The sequence below is a fragment of the Chaetura pelagica genome, unplaced genomic scaffold (genome assembly GCF_000747805.2).
Source record: "Chaetura pelagica isolate M959 unplaced genomic scaffold, ChaPel_1.0 scaffold57, whole genome shotgun sequence".
NCBI classification, from domain to species: Eukaryota; Metazoa; Chordata; class Aves; order Apodiformes; family Apodidae; genus Chaetura; species Chaetura pelagica.
In genome coordinates this window covers 1,887,092-1,908,170 of record NW_009954217.1, presented here as the reverse complement: position 1 = coordinate 1,908,170, position 21,079 = coordinate 1,887,092, and the positions used below count along the sequence as shown (strand labels likewise).

Here is a 21,079-nt window from a genome sequence, read left to right as displayed (position 1 = left end):
TGAAACTGGTCTCTTAACACTTTTATTTTGTTTACTTTTTCTTGGGTAGGAGGTACATACATGCCAAAGTGAGGTGGGGAAGCACCCACTAATCTTTTTGCTACACTTTGCATTAAATTTATCTCTGTGTTCTGTTTAAGAAGAAAAACAAATACTTCTGGAAACCAAACTTTCTTTGTAATACATGAAATATTTCTAAATGAGTTTTGTAATTAAGTTGCAAGTATTAGTAGCAATAAGCAGCTTTCAATTTTCAAATAAAAACATGTCAAAATGGAGTTTTTTTCTGAAAAAGGTAAATTAATTTTATGTCCAGGAAAACTTCCTCCCCCCCCAGATATAGAAAGATTCTCAGTTTTTCTTTCGTGATTGAAAAGAAACAGTATTAGGCTAAAGGCTGAAAATGTTAGGTGGGAAGGGGAGCAAGGAGCTTGTTTAGTTCATGCATCATTTATTCTCTAGCTGTAGAAAATAGTGATATATTTTGCTTCATCAAAACATTATTTTTTACTCCTGACAGTGTAAATCAGTGTCCTTTGCTCAGATAAATTATATTCTGAGGTGTCCATAGTCTATGAGGATTATTAACATTTATTCTGAAGACTAACTATTTTTAAAAGATAAAAGTCTCTTTTCAATTATTCTAAAAATCCAAGCCCACACATGGGAATATCCCTCCACACTAGATAATCTGTTATGGAGCTGCTTGCAGAGTACCAATGTGAAAGTCTCAGTAATTTCTTAAATATATATGTCTAACTTGCTTTTTATCTCTGAGTTTACCCTTCAGAACATCAATAATTCTTTCCATTTCATACTCCTAAGTAGTAATGTGCAAATACCCTATTTTCTGTATACTCTGTATCAATGCACAAATTATATTAGCTTAGACAATTCATGTGTCAGCAAATGTAAATTAAAACAACATTTGAGAAGACTACAGTATAAAGTATGTCAAAATCCACTTAATTGGCAGCTTAATGAATAGTATGCCTTTAATTAGACACTTGCTGAGAAACAGATTAGAATAAAATTGGATACATGAACAATTACTCATTGTTTCTCATTAAAGAAGAACTAGAAGGCACAAAAGCAATCAAAAGTTACTGTTTCACAGAACACACAGAGAAATTGTGTTACTGACTGCTACAAGACACTGCACAGACCAAGACTGTAAATTGAGTTCTTCAAGAGATTAGACCAATTCAAGGAAGATATACTCATTAGCACTTATTTATCACACACTGGTCTGGACATAGCATCCAACTTCCTAAATTTAGAAATCCTTAATGTGGTAGTGTATGGAAAACCTAGACTAGGGAATGATCCATGTATTCTTTATTTCCCTTCCCATGCTCTCTACCAGAAACATGAAGCTTGGGTAGATTGTTTCTCAGGTAAGTTTTATGACAATCAAGTTAACTTAAAGGTATGTGCCATTTTTATTTATCTTCTGCACAAGGGAAGCTGTGTGTGATAAAGTACAGCCTGGGGGAGAAGAGAGGAAATCTAGTGTTTCATGATACACAGGACAATGGGCTGCTTTCAATCATATTTTGATGGAAAAAGGCCATGTAACTAACAAGTGCCTCTTTTCAGTTGACAACTCCGAGCTGTGAAACCCAGGAGGAAAGGCAAGTTAATACCCAAACTGTGGCAAACTGTCAGAATATCTACTGTCTACAGATGTAACCATGCCTCAGTGTCTCAACCATGCAGGCTGCCTGCAGCTCCCTGTGCATCTCTGTCTAGTCTTGTCCTCAGGCCAGAGAGAAATTTGGGCTGTTTGCACCAGGAACTCAGGTACCAAAGACAGGCAGTACAGATACAGCCCGTATTTTCTACTGGGCACTTTGGAGCAGTTCATATCATGCTGCTGCTTGATTTGAGTTCTGTCCTAGGCACTTTGAGGTACCACAACTTAGCACCACTTCTTACCTCAATCACTGCAAAAATCCGAGACTCGGCTAATCCTTGTAGCAAAGCAAAAAGCAGAGAAATCCCACTTATTCCAAGGCTTTGGTTTGGTCCCACAGCTATTACTGTCAAGTCAGGCTGATAACTGTATGCTACAGGAAGAATGAATCCAAGTACAGCAGAAAAGAAGTCATTTCCTTCAGCATCCTTTAACAACAATGAGAAACTGTTTAGCACGACTGTAAGGCACCATATTTCCCAGATATAAAACAAAACAGCAAAGTGAATCTCAAACAGCTTTTGATTGACCTAGGAAATAGGATACTGATCAATAGATCAGTATTTTTATATTAAACATGCTGATTATTAGTATTTTCCTTAGTGTCTTTGCACTGTGATTGCCTTCTTGAAGATGAACTACAGTAGCTACCTTCATTCCTCAAACCTATGTATTCCAGTACACTCTAAAGATCTGCAAAGGAGTAGTACCCTGGCAAGGGCAAGTACAGAAAATATTTTCAAAGGCCCAAATCACAGTGAAGGGTGTAATTCTTCGCATCAGTTTAGGAATTCATAAATAAATTCTATTACTTCTGTTAAAAAAGTTTTCTCTTGTTTCTAGAAAGGGCATCTTACCTCTTTCCAGTTTAAAGAAATATAGTGTTTGGAGCTGGTCTTTACAGACTGTTCTTTCTCACAAATATGTATCATGAGTATTTTTCTGTAAATAAAAACCGTATCTGAGTATTTAACCAACAATTTCCATTGAGATAAAAAAATCTTTTATTATTCTTTAAATACTAACTTGTAACATAAAAGCAAATAACTATTTGCATTACTACATGCCATAATGTAAACACCAATTAAAACTGAAATCCTTTTTAAGGCATTTTTTAAAAGAGTGTTAAAGACTATAGGCAAAGTACTTTTAAGAAAAAGGGGAAGTGGCAAAAAAAGTTATAGATAAGTAAAGCTGGCTTTCAATAAGGAACTCAGTATCAGCAGTATGTGACCCCTGCAATTTTAGGGGGGTACACCCTACATACAGAAGGCAATTTTTAATTAGAATTTTATATTTTCAATATTCAATTTTCAATACTCTTAAAAAAATAATCTAAATTTTGATTAATACAGAATGATTGTACTTTAAACCTACCACTAAACTTAGGAAGTGGCACTTAGAGACAGCAGTTTGTCTTAGAGATATATTTGGAGATGTTTTATGTTTTGTCTCATGCTAGACTTAATGAACACAAGCTCACGACTCATTCCTTAGTGCAAATTTCATCATACACATAAAGCCTTTGGGATCTGACTCCCTGAAGTAAAAACAAACCTCACCCATCTTCTGTGCTTGGTATGATTTGCATGTCTCCAACAAAGATGCAAAGCACTCTGCAGAAAACAATGAAAAATATGCATACATTTACATCTACAAGTTATTTTTTTTAATAAGTACAATTTGCTTAAAGAGTTTGCATGTAGATTAAATGCATAAAAAAATTATATTGCTTCTGAATCTGATACATTAGAAGTGTAAAGAAAACACATTTATGACAGCTCAAATGAACTCTTTTTCTCTCACCAAATACTGTGGAGAAAAGACAAAAATCAAGAAAATGCCCTCAGGACAAAACCAAAGTCTCACAGAGAAACTGCAGGCTAGCACAGCAGTCATCCTTAGAAACGTTTTACCTTTGGTAACACAAAAGGTTTTTGCTGACATATACAATATTGTATTGTATTACTATATATTGAAAATCTTACGTGTGTGGAGATGCTGTTTGTTTTAAAATGAAGGTTTCAAAGGCAATTTGCCATATTTCACACACTTTTATTTTCATATTTTGTCAAAGGGCCTCAAATGCAAAAGATACAAATTCACCTTTGAAATCCGAAACGAAGAGAATGTCTTAGTGCAACAGCAACAGAAACAGAAGATGTGGGTGATTCTGCAATTCCATTGCATACCTACAAAATATACTTTTCATTCAGCCATAATGAATGCTTCATAAGATCATGTCATTCCTTATTTGTAACAACTGTATTTTTACTTTTTTTACATGTGTAATTAAAACAAAGCTACAGCTGTATGAAAGGGATCTTAATTGTTGCAGTAGGGCCAATCCATTTCCTACAGAAAGGCCCTATTTGATTATTATACCCAAGAGCTGTTCTGTTACTTCAAAAGTATGGTGCTATGCTGAAAGGCAATTGTTAAAAAAAGTTTTTGCAGGGGAAGGTGATCCTTACTGGTTCTCTTGATAGTCTGCAGATTGGATACACCCAGTGTGCCAGTAGGCAAACTGCACCAGAAAAATACACCCTATGAGAACGAGGTTGTCCCTAAATTCTAATTCTGACTCATCCTTTAACCTAGGCAAGCTATTCCTTTCTGGAAAATATGAGTGCAGCAGTCAGTCAACCTCCCAGCATTCATTGGTGCTGTTTAGTGCTTTAAACTCATCATGAAAGCTAGGCAAAAGATAATGCATGCTCCCTCCTCACTCCCCTTTTGTATTTGTCAGCACAAAAAGCTCAGCTTAATATCTACAACCCATGAAAACTTCTATTTCTTTTTGTGAGTCACCTTTTTTTTTTTTTTTTAAATCTACTTATAGGCTCTCCTAGAGGAATGTGCAGTCTATAGTTAGTAATTTGTCCCCAAAATGTGCATACATGACTTCCAACAGCAAGAAGATGGCTTGCAAGAAAGAGGATTCTAGCAGTTCTGTTCCTTGCAGGCCCGGTACTTTAAAGAGAGCTTTTAATGCCAAGGGAGAGACTGATTTATGATGATGTAATAATCTTCTGGTTTTTTTAACTTGTTTGCAGTTTTTCTCTATGTATAAAAACTTGGAGAAGCAAAAATAGAAGCATGCACCCTCTAAGCCTGCCTTCTTTTCATTCCTGACCCTGCAAGAATCACAATACTGAACTAGGGTGACTGTTTGGAATCACAGCACACATTGGTGTTTTCAACAGCTCCACTTAAGCAACGTGTGTGCATATAAATCAAAATTTACTTGAGTAAATTGTGGTACAAACAATGGTAAGTGGGTGCAGCTGCACACAGCATGGCATGTTGAAATGAAAGGTAACGCAGAAATAAACTCTTTTTTAAAGAGAGAAGGCAAAACTCTGCTCCGTGACAGTAAAATTTTTTACATTTCTTGCTCAGATTCCTTGCTGCTGCTCACTGGTGCTTTGCACCAACTCCTGCTCACTTCAGCTGGGAGAGTGACTGCCTGGCTCATCTGTATGTCTGAGACTGGTGAGGATGTTCCTACTAACTCCTATGCTGTGACTGCAGAAAAGTAGGACAATATCTTCCCCAAAGATCATTAGAAATACGTCTTGGGGTTAACTACCCCATAATAGTTTTCTCTTCCTGCACACTCACTTCTTTAGCTACGCACATTCTGGTTTAGATTAGTGGGGTTGTGAACTACACAGTAACTAATGTCTGAGCAACAATATAGCGAAAGCAGAAATCAGGAATACAACTGTCCCCCCACCCCTCCAAGATCAAAGCAGTTTATTATTACCTCCTTCTTAAGTATTTTATCTAGGATGGCTAACATACTGCCAAGAGAGAGCAAAGTTCTGTCCTCTTTCACAAGGTCTGCATAAAAGCCACTGTAAAATAAATTATCCAAAGAAAAACTAGATTACAGGGAATAATGCTTTTGAAGATGACATTGATACTTCACAGTTAGTATTGACAGGGTATACAGTTTTGTATAGATGCTACATATTTATTCTCAAAAATCTAGAAGGAAGATGACAAAATTGTTGCCTGACAGTCTTGAGATGTCTAAACCTGTCTCAATTCTGCACTGGAAAGAAAACAAAAATGTCTGATAATATTTAGGAAACACAGTTCTGTCAAAATCTGAATTTCTAAGACAAAAAGTTGAGCTCAAATCAGACCAGGTTGGTATTTTTTTCTGCTAAAAGCAAACAAAGAGCTTTAAGGCACCATCCTAGCAAAATTGCTTTCTAAATTAAAACATTTGCACTGTGTCTGCTGAAATAGCCTCTCTACAAGTATTCCAATTATACATTAGTCTTGAAAGGACTTCAAGGCTGCAAGTGATAACAAACATCAATGTCTTCACTTTTCAAAGGAATAAACTCTGGCTATAATTGAGTAGACTAAGGCCAAAAAAACAACCACAGCAGAGAGTCAGATGACAGTCTGTACAGAGACCTCACATCCTCATCATTATGTTGAAAATTAAATAGATAGGACCAACCTGACAAGAGCTTTTATCTCGTTTTCGTCCATTTCCTTCACCAAATGAACAGGTGCAGGGAGCAGATGCGCTGAACCTTTAGAGTCAGCTGCTGTTTTGATGGGAGGCACTGGAAATAGAATATTTTTCATGTGCCGTTCCAAAAACCTTTCTACTTTGACAATTTCATCCTTGTTGGTTATCTTAGATTCATCTTCTGTGGAGATTGGATTAGCCTTCTGTGGGAAGTGCAATTTAGTGCTCAAATTTTGTAAAAATGATGTATCTGGAGAAAAAAATAAAAAAAGAGGTGTTTCACATGTATTAATTCCTGAGCAGTGTGTTAATATTTGGTTACATTTATTTACAAAGAGTACATCTGTAGTTATAGTATGCATATTTATTTCCATGCACCAGCTACAATGTTTCCACCTATAGATGTCATTTTGCAGTGCTGTTACATTTGTTTTAATCTAGTGAAAGGTCATGAATGATGATAAATCTTATGCCCATATTTTTGACACAGAAAACAGCATTCTCAAACATACCAAAGAACTACATTTTTGGCATGATATTTGCCAACTTCAGAAGGTTTTTTCAGGCAAGATGAAGACACAGCCTTGAATGAAGCCTCACACTGCTTCATCAGTCACTTGATGAATAACTGGTAGTTCAGTTATTTTAATGTAATGGTATTAATCTTAATTATTTTGAATTTCTGAATTAATCCCTTTACCAATCAGATTTACTTGAAGAAAGAGAAGAGTGATTACCTTCATACATCAACCATTTCCAGTAGGGTTTATGTGCTGCTCTCACATTTTGAATAGATTCAACAGCACTAGAAAAGAAACAGGATTAACAGTATCAGCACTAATGAAACTCCAGGAAACATAACTTCCCTCAATGAAACAGTAAAAACAAAAAATCCAGCTGGAAATGAACAAGCTCTGGTCTATTCCAAGTATGCAGAACAGAATGATAAAGGGAATGAGAGTCAATGGGGCAGATTCCTTGGAAAGATTAGACTTGAGAGTCAAAAAAAGAAAAGCGAAGAACACACGCAGTATGTACACGTTTACACACATTGAGTGAAATCCTGACCCTGTTGGTGGAGGAAGCACACCTGTCCCTGACTTCAGGAAAAGCAGGATTTCACCTGTCTTTGTTGTGTCAGAGATTTTATCTACAGAATGTAAAGATATAGTTAGAGTTACTCAAATTACTCTCTGTTCAGGAACAAAGTAAGTCACATTCCCTGGTATCCTTTTTCTTGAAATCTCTTATTATCGTTGGCATTGGCAGCACTATACTCCAATGGACCTATTACATTAGCTATCATACAAACATAATGCAGGTCATGTTAAATCCAGGACAAATTCTGCATACTTGGAGATTATTTGTAAGGATGATAGCAATCTGAGATACTACAGTTGGTAGATAAGAAAAAGAGGCTATAGGATATACTGGGAGCGAAATAACCAGCTTTGTTTCATCAGAGTTTACCAAACCAAACTCTGCCCACAGCCAGTGTCTATTTACACTGCTTCCCTGACTGAACTGAGCTCCCAAGTTTTAACCAATGCAGCCAACTGGCTAGTGCTGCCTTCTACCCACCAAAATGCATGAGGAGCATTACTGCTGGAAAAAAAGTGTGGGACAACCATTGAGGTGGGAGAGAGACTGAGAATGGAACATGGAGATTTGGAGGAGATGGTACAGATGGGTAGAGAGAAATATGCTGCTTAGAACTCTTTAGATGCTGAGGGACCAATTCTGGCCCAAGGTTTAGAATGCTTTACTAGATCGGATTCACCACTATGCAAACACAATCTTACTGTCCCCCAAAATAAGTTAGTTTAATTATCTTGGTTCAGTTCCATACAGCTGAGCACTTTTGCACCCCAGGCCTTGATACTCCAAATTTCAGAAACACGAAGAGTCATCAAGACTGGCTCTGCTCAACAACAGCTCTCACTGATAAGAGAAAGGTTAGCTCCAGCTATTGCTGTACTACAGCAACTGAAGTGGCTCTGGGGAACTTATCCTTGCAATCACATACTTTCCCAATTACTGGCTGTTGTTGACTGACATTGCCTTAATCACATCAGGATTGTCTCAGCCTCGAGTGAGATGGATCTCTACAGGTTAACAAGGCCCAATAACAAAGACTATACTATTATATAAGGCATTAAAAAGTTCTCACAACTTGAAATAATTTCAGAAACAAGTATACAAAAACTGTACCTTGGATGATAACTTTTTTGGAAAGCATGTTATCCAAAGCAGAAAATAATATATTATAAAGCATCATATTATACCTTGCCTTAGCAAAATGTTCAAAGCATGCATTTCTTTAGTCTCTTTGATAAATGTGTAGGTTGTTGTAAAATTCTTCATATCCTTACCTTAGGCAAGGTGCCATTTCTCCAGTTATTTGAGGTACAGGATCTCCAAGCAAAGTTTTTACAGTCATGCAGACTGATTCAGACAATGACTTTAAGTGGTATCCACCCTAAGAAAAATATTTTGTGTCACTAAAGGAATATGTACTTGTAACATCTATCTGAATATCATAATGGAAAACAAATTAAACTTCTGAAAAAAGATCTGAATTTACAGAAATGGCAGATGATACAGAAGTACATCTAAGTCAGTGGTTTTCAATATGAAAACAGAAAGTTAGAGGCTACTTGCTGAAATTCACTGGCACCTCATAATTCAACTCATCTCATCATGGTTTGATTAATTTTGGAAATCAATCTTGACTTTGCCATGAAATCCCTGGAAGCATATACCTTCTCCATTACTACCCATGACAGAAACAATTCTTGAGGAACATTTTTTAGAAGGCACATACTATCACTGTCCTCTAAATTTTCTGTACAAGGGAAATCTCCCACAGCCTGACACTTTTAAAGTATGCTTGTCCTAATGGTTTGGAAGAATTTGGGAACAACTGAAGATAAATTTAAGACTGCTACACTGCAACTGATATGCTTCTTGCATACCACCTGTGCAGAAGTCACCTGTGTTAGGAGAGGATGCTCCCTTGCACTTCAGCTAGTAGACAGAAATACGTATAACAGGCTGGAGAGAAGGATGACGGATGAAAGGTCATGCAGAACAGAGCTCAAGTGAAACAATTCATAAACAGTTCACTCATGGAGACCTTGTTGGTACTAGCATTTCTTTCACACACTTATTTACCTGAAAAGCCACCACTTTTGTAACATGCAGCAGAAATAGGGTGTTGAAATATAGATTTCAGAAGGAGGAAACATTTTTCATTTTTTTTTAGAAAGAGCTCTTAAAAAAGAGCTTGCATAGAGATTTTTAATCAAAAAAGACATAATTTAGTAAGGGCTCCATTATTAAGTAAGAATATATTTAGGTTACAGGTTTTTTAAAATCCCATGGAGTGACATACTTGTAAAAACATTGATAATACAGCCTATTCACTATATTATTTTTTCACTAAATTAATTTTAATTATTTGGGATTATGCAGAGTAAGAGATTAGTCACTGTTCAGGAGAAATTAACATATTTGTGGAGGATATGGTTTGTTTTTTTCAACAAGGAGCATATGCTCCTCTGTTTCAAAATTTTAAGTTAAAAAAATCAGTTTTTAACATATGCATTTCACAGAATTGTCATGGTTGGAAAGGACCTCTGAGAACACTGAGCCCAACCATCAGCACAAAAAACACCCAACCAACCACACACAACCAACCACACATCCCCCACCAAAAAACTCCCACAACCTCAGCCTCTAGAGCATGCCCTGAAGTGCCACATCTACATGGTTCTTGAACACCTCCAAGGATGGTGACTCAACCACCTCCTTGGGCAGCCTGTTCCAGTGCCTGACCACTCCTTCAGTAAATAAATTCTTCATGATACTCAATCTGAACCTCCCCTGCTGCAATTTCAAGCCATTTCCTCTGGTCCTGTCATTATTTGCTTGGGAGAAGAGGCCAACAACTACCCCCTTACAACCTCCTTTCAGGTAGTTGGAGAAAGCAATGAGGCCTCCCCTCAACCTCTTCTTCTCCAAACTACACACCCCCAGTTCCCTCAGCTGCTTCTCATATGACTTGTGCTCTAGACCCTTCACCAGCTTGGTAGCTCTACTCTGGACATGCTCCAGCATCTCAGTGTCCTTCTTATAGTGAGGGACCCAGAACTGCATACAGTACTTGAGATGCAGCCTCACCAGTGCCGAGTACAGGGGCACGATCACTTCCCTGCTCCTACTGGCCACGCTATTCCTGATACAGGCCAGGATGGTGTTGGTCTTCTTGGCCACCTGGGCACACTGCTGGCTCATGTTCATCCAGCTGTCAACCAGCACCCCGAGGTTCTTTTCTACTGGGCAGGTCTCCAGCCACTCTTCCCCAAGCCTGTAGTTCTGCCTGGAGTTGTTGTGACTGAAATGCTTGGCCTTGGCCCATCAATCCAGCCTGTCCAGGTCCTTCTGTAGAGCCTTCCTACCCTCAAGCACATCAACGCTCCCACTCAATTTGGTGTTGTTTGCAAACGGTTACTTACTTTTAATGTGTAAGAGCATTGTCAAATCTCAGCCATTTTGCACTCCTCATTCTCAAAAGCAGTATTACAAGAATAAATCATTTTTTACAAGAAGTTTCACTTCTTCCTTTCTAAGCTTGCTCTATATGGCTCCAATACAAAGACCCTTTCCCTGGGAGTATATTTCCAAAGTTTTTACCTCTAGGATGACACAGAGCTTTCCATTAGCTAACTGCATCAGGAAATGGGTAAGGTGAGCAAAAACCTCAGGAGTGGCATTCATCTGGCCCTGAAACAAAGAAAAAAACCTAACAGATAAATTCTTGACTCAAAACCATTGGTAATCCCATCCCCCATGCAATCTGAATGCCATGGGTCTGAACTGGAATACTAGAACACTTGCCTGTCATTGTACCCAACATAATGCTGAACCAACTCCTTTAAAGGAAGGTGCAAACCACAATGCATTAGTTATGCCAATGGGGTAGTTTGTTGTTACATGATTGTTGTAGTATTTAATGAGCTGGGGTCAGCTTAAAGATTTGAACATGTATTTTTAGCTTGGTCAAAGAGAATTTAACCTAGCAATCACAGGACATTTAAGAGGTAGGAATACTTTGCAAACAGATTCATGTCTAACAATATGAAGGCCACTAAAAGTTACTCACTTCAGGGTCTCCAATTCCAGAATCATATCCAGAAGAAACAAGAACCAGTTCAGGATCAAACTGTTACAAAACAGAGAGAATTGTAGCACATTCTCATGTCCTATTTTCAATTTTGTACTGGACTTCAATTGTACCATTTTCAGCAGTTTTTTCAGCTAGAATATAAATACAAAGACTCTACTTGAATAAAAAATGACATTACCCTTTTATACTATTTTCATCCGTGCTAGAGAAGTTGCAGATTGTTATATATATTATTTAGAAACTAGCATTCCATACATATTATTCAGTTGATCAGGACATTATTTATACCAGAAGAAATAACATGCTACTGGCAGCTACTGCATTTCTACAAAACATTCAATGGTACCTGCTCAACAAGTACTCAGGAAGTAGTCTTTGGTTTTGCTATTCAAACAGCAGAGAAGTAAAAAATTACCTCAAAAGCCATTGGAAGCAATACATGGAAGAATGCAGCAAGATAATCTGAATTTCCCATCCCAACCTGCAAAATGTGAGAAACGCAAGTCATATTTTCCTGTTGGAATAACAATTTTTCTAAGGTTCTTAGAGACTTCAGGGAGAGGTGGTATCAAAACTGAAAGATAAAGGAACCTTATAAGATCAAGTAAAACAAACTCTATTTAAGTAAAGTGCATAAATAGCCACCATTATTTCTCATCTCCTGAAACACCTTCTGTTTTAATGCCTAGGCAAGATACTAAAGAAAAAAAAGAACATGTACATGTTTCTCTCTCACTCTTTTTTTTTTTAAACATTCTTGTATTCTGAGTCCTATTTCTTAGCAGACATTCCACTGACAGAAAGGAGGCACACTGTGCTAAGATACCCACACAGCAAGTGAAGCGGTGCACTTCTCAGAAAATATTATGTATTAGACAGAAAGCTATTACATTTGCTTTGTTGTGCTGTAAACAACATTTACCTTATTCCAAGGCAAATTTATGTTAAAACCTTTTCCTTTTCCCAGACCCACAGCATCATAGTCAGATTCTTTAAGTGATGGCCAGAATTCCTGATGTTCATAGCGATGCCAGGAAAAATACAAAACACTGAAAGATACAAAAAAACCCCTCTGACTTGAGGAAAATATTCTGAAACCAATTTCATATCCTAAACTTGGTGACTGAAAGCATAAAAATAGAATTGCCCTTTCCCCTTAGTTATGTTAGTGGGCCGTGGACTGCAAAACTAAGTAGAGCGAGTCTTATGCCAAAATTAACTCAGGACAACTGCTAAAAAATACTGCATGTATACAATCACTTCAAAACAAAGGCAAGGCATTTTCAAAAGAGCAGGCTTCTTTCTAGAATCTAATTATGTGGCTTTACAGAAAGCAATATAAAGCATATGCTTTATCCAGCTATTTGAATACTTGAACTAAAAGATTCCTGAACACAGAGAAGAGATATTTCCTGAATACTGTCACCAAGGGATCTCCTAACTGGTAAATCAAAGTGGTCATATTGCTCATTTTGATTGTTATTCTTTACAGTAGAATAAATTTCCTTTTTTTTTGTTGTTGTTAGAATTTTCCCTCTATTTGATAACAGTAAAAACAACAGCTAGACTAAAATAACAAGGAGAATGTTTTGTAAGATTCTAGCTTTAGGAAGTTAAGAAATCTTATTCCTTACAGAGAAAAACAATATTTAACAAGCTAACATAAAAAATAAATTAAGTATCCTTCAAACCTTGGATCCTCTGCAAATATATACTGAGTTCCTTGCCCATGGTGCACATCCCAGTCAACAATTAGGATTCTGCATAGATCAGTAAAAGAAAACATTCAGGGTAAGAACCAAAGAACCACAGCATCTTGATCTAAAGGAGGTACAGATGAATAATGTTTTTCTGTCCTAAAAGTTATGTGACACTCAGAAAGCTCTAGACATTAATCTAGAACAGTACAATGTCATCTAAGTACCATACTTGCATATAACAAGCTTCTCTAGGGTCAACCATGCACTTACCTCTGTAGACCGTATTTCAGTTTTGCATATTCTGCTGCAATAGCAACATTGTTGAACAAACAGAACCCGTTAGCTGCATTCCTCTGGCTATGGTGACCTGGAGGTCTACAACAAAGTTTTATATGGTTAATCACAACAAAGGAAATTTTGGGGAGAAGTGAAGACTTTCTCACATATTTCTGGGGAATTGGATGGCCACATCCAGAGAGTTGTGGTCAATTGTTCCGTGTCCCAGTGGAGGCATGTGACAAGTGGTGTTCCTCAGGGGTCAGTACTGGGACCAGTGCTGTTTAATATCTTTGTTGGAGACATGGACAGTGGGATTGAGTGTATCCTCAGCAAGTTTGATACCCACACAGCAAGTGAAGCGGTGCACTTCTCAGAAAATATTATGTATTAGACAGAAAGCTATTACATTTGCTTTGTTGTGCTGTAAACAACATTTACCTTATTCCAAGGCAAATTTATGTTAAAACCTTTTCCTTTTCCCAGACCCACAGCATCATAGTCAGATTCTTTAAGTGATGGCCAGAATTCCTGATGTTCATAGCGATGCCAGGAAAAATACAAAACACTGAAAGATACAAAAAAACCCCTCTGACTTGAGGAAAATATTCTGAAACCAATTTCATATCCTAAACTTGGTGACTGAAAGCATAAAAATAGAATTGCCCTTTCCCCTTAGTTATGTTAGTGGGCCGTGGACTGCAAAACTAAGTAGAGCGATTCTTATGCCAAAATTAACTCAGGACAACTGCTAAAAAATACTGCATGTATACAATCACTTCAAAACAAAGGCAAGGCATTTTCAAAAGAGCAGGCTTCTTTCTAGAATCTAATTATGTGGCTTTACAGAAAGCAATATAAAGCATATGCTTTATCCAGCTATTTGAATACTTGAACTAAAAGATTCCTGAACACAGAGAAGAGATATTTCCTGAATACTGTCACCAAGGGATCTCCTAACTGGTAAATCAAAGTGGTCATATTGCTCATTTTGATTGTTATTCTTTACAGTAGAATAAATTTCCTTTTTTTTTGTTGTTGTTAGAATTTTCCCTCTATTTGATAACAGTAAAAACAACAGCTAGACTAAAATAACAAGGAGAATGTTTTGTAAGATTCTAGCTTTAGGAAGTTAAGAAATCTTATTCCTTACAGAGAAAAACAATATTTAACAAGCTAACATAAAAAATAAATTAAGTATCCTTCAAACCTTGGATCCTCTGCAAATATATACTGAGTTCCTTGCCCATGGTGCACATCCCAGTCAACAATTAGGATTCTGCATAGATCAGTAAAAGAAAACATTCAGGGTAAGAACCAAAGAACCACAGCATCTTGATCTAAAGGAGGTACAGATGAATAATGTTTTTCTGTCCTAAAAGTTATGTGACACTCAGAAAGCTCTAGACATTAATCTAGAACAGTACAATGTCATCTAAGTACCATACTTGCATATAACAAGCTTCTCTAGGGTCAACCATGCACTTACCTCTGTAGACCGTATTTCAGTTTTGCATATTCTGCTGCAATAGCAACATTGTTGAACAAACAGAACCCGTTAGCTGCATTCCTCTGGCTATGGTGACCTGGAGGTCTACAACAAAGTTTTATATGGTTAATCACAACAAAGGAAATTTTGGGGAGAAGTGAAGACTTTCTCACATATTTCTGGGGAATTGGATGGCCACATCCAGAGAGTTGTGGTCAATTGTTCCGTGTCCCAGTGGAGGCATGTGACAAGTGGTGTTCCTCAGGGGTCAGTACTGGGACCAGTGCTGTTTAATATCTTTGTTGGAGACATGGACAGTGGGATTGAGTGTATCCTCAGCAAGTCTGCTGATGATACCAAGCGGTGTGGAGTAGTTGACACCCTAGAGGGAAGGGATGCCATCCAGAGGGGCCTTGACAGACTGGAGAGCTGGGCCAGTGCGAACCTCATGAAGTTCAACAAGGCCAAGTGCAGGGTCCTGCACCTGGGTTGGTGCAACTCCTGGCACAAATACAGGCTGAGGGGAGAATGGCTAGAGAGCAGTCCTGAGGAAAAGGACTTGGGGGTATTAGTAGATGAGAAGCTCAACATGAGCTGCCAGTGTGTGCTCACAGTACATCAAGTGTGGCCAGCAGAGCCAGGAAGATGATTCTGCCCCTCTGCTCTGTTCTGGTGAGGAAGCACCTGGGCCCTCAGCACAGGAAAGACATGGAGCTATTGGAGACGGTCCAGAGAAGGGCCATGAAGGTGATCCAAGGGCTGGAGCACCTCTGCTATGAAGACAGGCTGAGAGTGTTGGGGCTGTTCAGCCTGGAGAAGGGAGGGCTCTGGGGAGACCTTATAGTGGCCTTCCAGTACCTGAAGGGGCCTACAAGAAAGCTGGGGAGGGGCTTTCCATGAGAGAGGTCACTGATAGGACAAGGGGTAATGGTTTTAAATGGAAAGAGGGGAGATTTAGGTTAGACATCCTGATGAAATTCTTCACCATGAGGGTGGTAAGGCACTGGAATGGGTTGCCCAGGGAGGCTGCTGATGCTCCCTCCTTGGAGGTGTTTAAAGCCAGGTGGGATGAGTCTTTGTGCAGCCCAGTCTAGTGTGAGTGTCCCTGTTCATGGCAGGGAGGTTGTAACCTTATGATCTTTAAGGTTACTTCCAGCCTTAACCATTCTATGATTCTATTATTTTCTTACCTTACTAATGCCATTCCATTGCACACTTTTCCTGACATCACAGCATCCACCAGCTGCAAAGTTGCTCCTACTGCTAATCTGGCACAGCGATACGTGTTCTGAAAAAAAAGAATCTCCTAGTTGTCATCAACCACTCACCAGCTTGTTTTAAAGTCATCACACCTGAGGTTCTTTTGCACTCTTCACAACACAAATTCTAAGGTTCTTTCTACTAGGTTTACCTGTGATTGTCATATCCTTTGTAAGAATGTTCTTCTGGAGCAGTTAAGAAACAGGAGATGGACATATTGAACTGACTAGCGGAATAACATGGAAAAAATAACACTGAAAGTAAGGAATGAAACCTTACAGAACCAAAACATCAAAGACTTAATCTCTATTTCCTGGCATAACATTTAAGAGTGACTGTTACCAAAATGTGATTTGCAGATCACTAATGGTCTACACTGATATTAAGTGATAAAAAAAAAGAGCTAAAATTTGAGTAGTGTGCTATAATGGCACAATGCAATTACAGAATATTCAACATGACACTTAAAACAATTTAAATTGCAGGAGTATACTAAACTTGACACAGATAGCAATAATGTCATACATAAATTTAAGTCTACTTATATAGCAAAAAATGTATAGTTGATTTTCTCCTACTTAGAAAAGTGCCACTCAGATGCAAAAGTATTAAAACTTGTAATTCCCAATAAAGGAAGCAGTTTAACTTACACACCGGATGAAAGAAAAAAGCATCATAATTTCCAGAGACTCTTTTCAGTTCCTCTTCATTCATTGTCTGGGTGCTTTTTGCCACTTCCAAGTGATCTGAACTGCAGAGGAGAGAGAGATTAACACAACAGTTAACCAAGTAAATAGACTTAAGTTGTGGGTTTTTTTAACATAAAATGTAACGATAAGTAACAGAATATATGTTAAAATAGGCTTTCTGTCAGACTCCACAAGTCCAATAGGCACTCTGGAACATTAGTTGCAGGATACAGAGAAAAAAATAAGGAATGCAATGAAGGCAAGTGTCCTGGTTTGAGCCAGAATGAAGCCAGGACAGCAAGGATTCTTGGATATCTTAAGTACATGACATCCTTCCCTTTTCCAGAGGCAAAAGCAATTGCTTTCAAAAAAAGGCTCTTTGTTCATCATGCAAGATCTGTTTTGCAGTCCACACTGCATATAGATACCATCCCAACAAGAACTGAATTAGGGTTCTGATGGTCATCAGAGTGTGAATTATAACTCTGTTTATCCAGTGCTGCCTTGTTCTACGGAAAACAATTATTTGAATTAATCCCTTATCCTAACTCCCTCTTTTCACTGGTTCAAGAGTGCAGTAAGTACTAGGGCACTAGAGTCTATGTTCCTCTAATTCTCTATCACTGCTCTCCTGCCCTTGTGTAGTGTAGGCTGAATACAACTTCTCTCCCATCTGTGCCCTAATCCAGGACATAATGACCACATATATTCCTCTAGGTGAACAATGCCAAAGATACCAGAATTCCACAACAAAATGAGACACACTAGAGCTGTCTAATGGAAATAAAGCTAAACAGTGGCTTCACAATGAAGGCACTGACAGGAATAAAAACACATGTACCTGAATGACTACATAATTACTAGTTTAACTTCATCAGCAGACTCATAACTAACTGTGAACACAAACAAAACCTTTTCATAGGAGTTATACATTTGTTTCAATCTACAAACTTTTTAGAAAGGAAAGGTCCCCTAGGTTACCTATGGAAGCCAAGACAAGACTTCGTAAAATCGTATGTCTGCAGTCATCTAGCAGGAGCAACTCAACTGGAAATACTGATCAAGCGTCTTCTGTACCCAAACAGCAATATATTTACTATGAAAATAAATTGTATTGGTACACAGCACTAATTGCATTCTAATAAACAAGTATGTAGTTAGGAAAAAATACTGTTCTAGAAGCTGAAAATTGAAGCATGACTTGGACTCTAGCTATGGTCCTTGTCACAGGTGTCAGGGCCTTGAGTGCATCCCTTCCCTCCTGGGGTTTGGCTGCTGGGTTCAGAACTAGCAGAGACAGTACAGCTGGTCACCTTAAAAGAGAGCTAGAAGGAGTCTTAGAGGCCCCCTCAGAACAGCTCTGCTTCAGCAGAGGCTCCCTCTCCTTCTCTTGACACTTGCATTTAAGATAAGGCACTCACCCTTGGCTACACTGCAGCTGTGTTGTGCAGCCATGTCTGTGATCTGGACATGAACCCCACTAATCTGGGCCTGGACCCTGAACTGTGGACTGACTCCCTATCTGAACCTCAGACTTGCCATGGCACTATGGCCTTGTAAGGCAGTCTAAACTCATGGCTGATCTGGTTACTGTCACTGGACTGTGCTGCTTGCCTTGTTTGGGTATTATGGGATTGTGCCTTTGTCCACGAAGCCACTGCCTCTGGCTGGTTTCTCATCATGCTCTGCTCCCCAGGTCCCCTTGCCTTTCAGAGAAGGCCACCCTTATCACTCCCTGACCAGGGTGAAGGAGCACACATGCAACACACAGAATCATCTGCAGATGGCTGCAAAATCATCACACCGAGGTGTCAAACATCCAAGCAGCCTTCACTGCCACGACTTCAGAATGGGCAGGCTGCTGTTCTACTTAAATTTCACCTCTCCAGAACTGGTTGCAGAGTTTTTCTGTTTGGCTCACTCTATCTCAAAGATGCTCGGGAGATGGAGGAGATCGTCATCTTTCTAAAGAAATACTCATTTTTCTACACTTTTAAAAGTTTTGTCCCCATTTTGATTAGAAATTTACTTTTAATCCTATGTAGAAATCAACATTCACTGCTTAAGAATCCAAAGAGTGAGAATAGGGATTTAGCAGAATAGCAGCTTTATACTTGAGCATCTACACCGTACTTAACATTATTTGTCCAACTTTAAGTGTGACACATTAAAATTACTGGAATTCCTTGAGTTTTAAAGCACACCTTTTCAAATGGAGCAAAATACGACCTGGAGGTACAAGATCTGTTATTTCACTGAATTTGAATGCTGATGAAAGTAAGCTTCAGACCTGTGAACCAACAGGATCTCCTCCTCGCTTCCTTCTCTGGCAGGCACATGGACACATCTTTCCACAAGATGGTAACATTTAAGCTGCTCATAGGAGGCCGAGAGTCTTTCTGGCACTTCAATATCACAAACAGGACTAAAAATAAGCAATAATCATATTACTACAATACCACAGCAGCACACCTAAAAAATGCACTTCATAATGCCTAGCTTTTAACTTCCTGTTGGTAAGAGGATTCATCAGCCTCATAAAGGGACATATGAGAGTAAAAGAAAATCTTTAAATACCTATTGATTTGGAATAGAGCCAAAAATTGGTTGTAAAATATGTAAACAGAAAATATATATTCTTCTTAAATAAAAAAGAAACACAATAGCATCACTTTTTTGGTTTCTCTCTCACCACTGAAAGTAGCAATGCTTAATTACAGTCACTGAAATGAAAATCTGGTGATTACAATGAAAATAATACCTGATGGGGGCCTACAGGAAAGCTGGGGAGGGACTTTGCACAAGGGCTTGTAGTGAGAGGACAAGAGGTAATGGATCAAAACTGGAAGAGGGGAGACTTAAGGTAGACATTATAAGGAAATTCTTTAGTGTGAGGGTGCTGAGACAGTGGAACAGGTTGCCCAGGAAGCTGTGGAAGCCCCATCCCTAGAAGTGTTCAAGGCCAGGCTGGATGGTGTTCTGAGCAACCTGATCTAGTGGGAGGTTTCCCTACCCTTGTAGGGGGGTTGGAACTACATGATCTTTAAGGTCCCTTCCAAACTCAAACCATTCTATGTTTCTATGATTCTAAGGTGAACAGAGAAGTGGGTTTGGGAGAGAAGACAGCAGTGGACTGTTACTCTGGGCACCACAAAGGTACTGGTCTACTTGACATAAGTTTAAGCAAGTGGCATCTAACAATGCCTAACTGAAAGCAATTGATGGGTTTCAGCTGAGTGAGTAAATCTGTGTATTTTTTCTAAGATCAATGATACTTTACCTTTATAAACAATTTAACTACCTTGAAATACTTTCTTTAGGGGGCTACTCAGATGCCTAAAGCTTACGCTTCTTGTTAAGGCCTACACTGGAGGCCTACAGCTTCTGAAATGCAGCTTCAGCTTATCATTATGGCATTTGGATACGAATTGGGAACAAAATAAAACAAATTCTCCAAAACTTCAAAGACTTTCTAATTACTAGGAAAATTACAGGGTTTCAATCACTCTAGGTGTTTCTAATTACATTTACAAAAATTACATTTACTTAGTACAGAAGTCCTAATAAGAATCTGCTGATAAAAAAAGGATGGCAGTGACTTACTCACTCCAAAGGAGCTTATGAGTGGTCATCTCCTCGTCGTAAATCAGCGCCGTTCCTGAAGCCATTGCTACAGACAGAGCAAACCGAAAATCTCAAGGCAGTATTTCACACCAGAAAACACAATAAAACAAACGTATTGGTTAGTGAGAACACATGACATACACAGCACATCTGCTTGTATGACGATGTTGTACTTTTGACTTTGTACCTGCAGAAGGAAAAACAAAGCAAAACTCTCAGGAGGAGCCCTGAGAAGCTGGAGGAGTGAGGCAGCAGTGCCAAGCAATGGCACAGACCTTGAACCTGGATGTCTGCAGGTTGGATTTACCATCACCTGCCCTTTCCAGACCCGGTGCAGGTATTTCTGCTGCAGCTGGAGGCTCCACAGCCTCCCCAGGCACCTCCAGGGTGGAGGGCAGAGGCTGCAGAGGCCGCCGCTCCCGCCATAGCACACACACTCACCTGTCCCGGCTGAGCTGGAGCAGCTACTTGTGAAAACTGGGGTGACGAAAGCACCAAGTATGAAAACCAGGATCACACAGGCCAGCAACGCCACAGCTGCAGGGATCTGCTGCGTTAAAAAAAAATAAAATTCGGTCTTTCAAAAACCCAGAAGAGACATTTAAGAGAAACAAAGGAGCCGATGCGAGGAAGGTGGAACCAAACTGCTCCCGGGCCCGCAG

General features: G+C 38.8%; 1 protein-coding gene across 1 annotated transcript in view; it reads right to left on the bottom strand.

The window, feature by feature from the left end:
- Nucleotides 1-20,461, bottom strand: part of HDAC10 (histone deacetylase 10) — a 21,315-nt gene extending 854 nt beyond the window's left edge. The window contains exons 1-19 of the mRNA XM_010003401.1: nucleotides 20,397-20,461; nucleotides 19,084-19,218; nucleotides 16,759-16,855; nucleotides 16,035-16,132; nucleotides 14,845-14,949; nucleotides 14,566-14,634; nucleotides 13,797-13,923; nucleotides 11,795-11,860; nucleotides 11,356-11,415; nucleotides 10,887-10,976; nucleotides 8,564-8,670; nucleotides 6,929-6,996; nucleotides 6,177-6,285; nucleotides 5,466-5,556; nucleotides 3,803-3,888; nucleotides 3,259-3,312; nucleotides 2,554-2,638; nucleotides 1,939-2,124; nucleotides 3-131 (exon numbers count right to left, since the gene is read on the bottom strand). Of these exons, the coding sequence (XP_010001703.1) occupies nucleotides 3-131; nucleotides 1,939-2,124; nucleotides 2,554-2,638; nucleotides 3,259-3,312; nucleotides 3,803-3,888; nucleotides 5,466-5,556; nucleotides 6,177-6,285; nucleotides 6,929-6,996; nucleotides 8,564-8,670; nucleotides 10,887-10,976; nucleotides 11,356-11,415; nucleotides 11,795-11,860; nucleotides 13,797-13,923; nucleotides 14,566-14,634; nucleotides 14,845-14,949; nucleotides 16,035-16,132; nucleotides 16,759-16,855; nucleotides 19,084-19,218; nucleotides 20,397-20,461 (1,827 nt within the window). The remainder of the gene's footprint in view (nucleotides 1-2; nucleotides 132-1,938; nucleotides 2,125-2,553; nucleotides 2,639-3,258; nucleotides 3,313-3,802; nucleotides 3,889-5,465; nucleotides 5,557-6,176; nucleotides 6,286-6,928; nucleotides 6,997-8,563; nucleotides 8,671-10,886; nucleotides 10,977-11,355; nucleotides 11,416-11,794; nucleotides 11,861-13,796; nucleotides 13,924-14,565; nucleotides 14,635-14,844; nucleotides 14,950-16,034; nucleotides 16,133-16,758; nucleotides 16,856-19,083; nucleotides 19,219-20,396) is intronic.
- Between the last annotated feature and the right edge of the window lie 618 nt (nucleotides 20,462-21,079).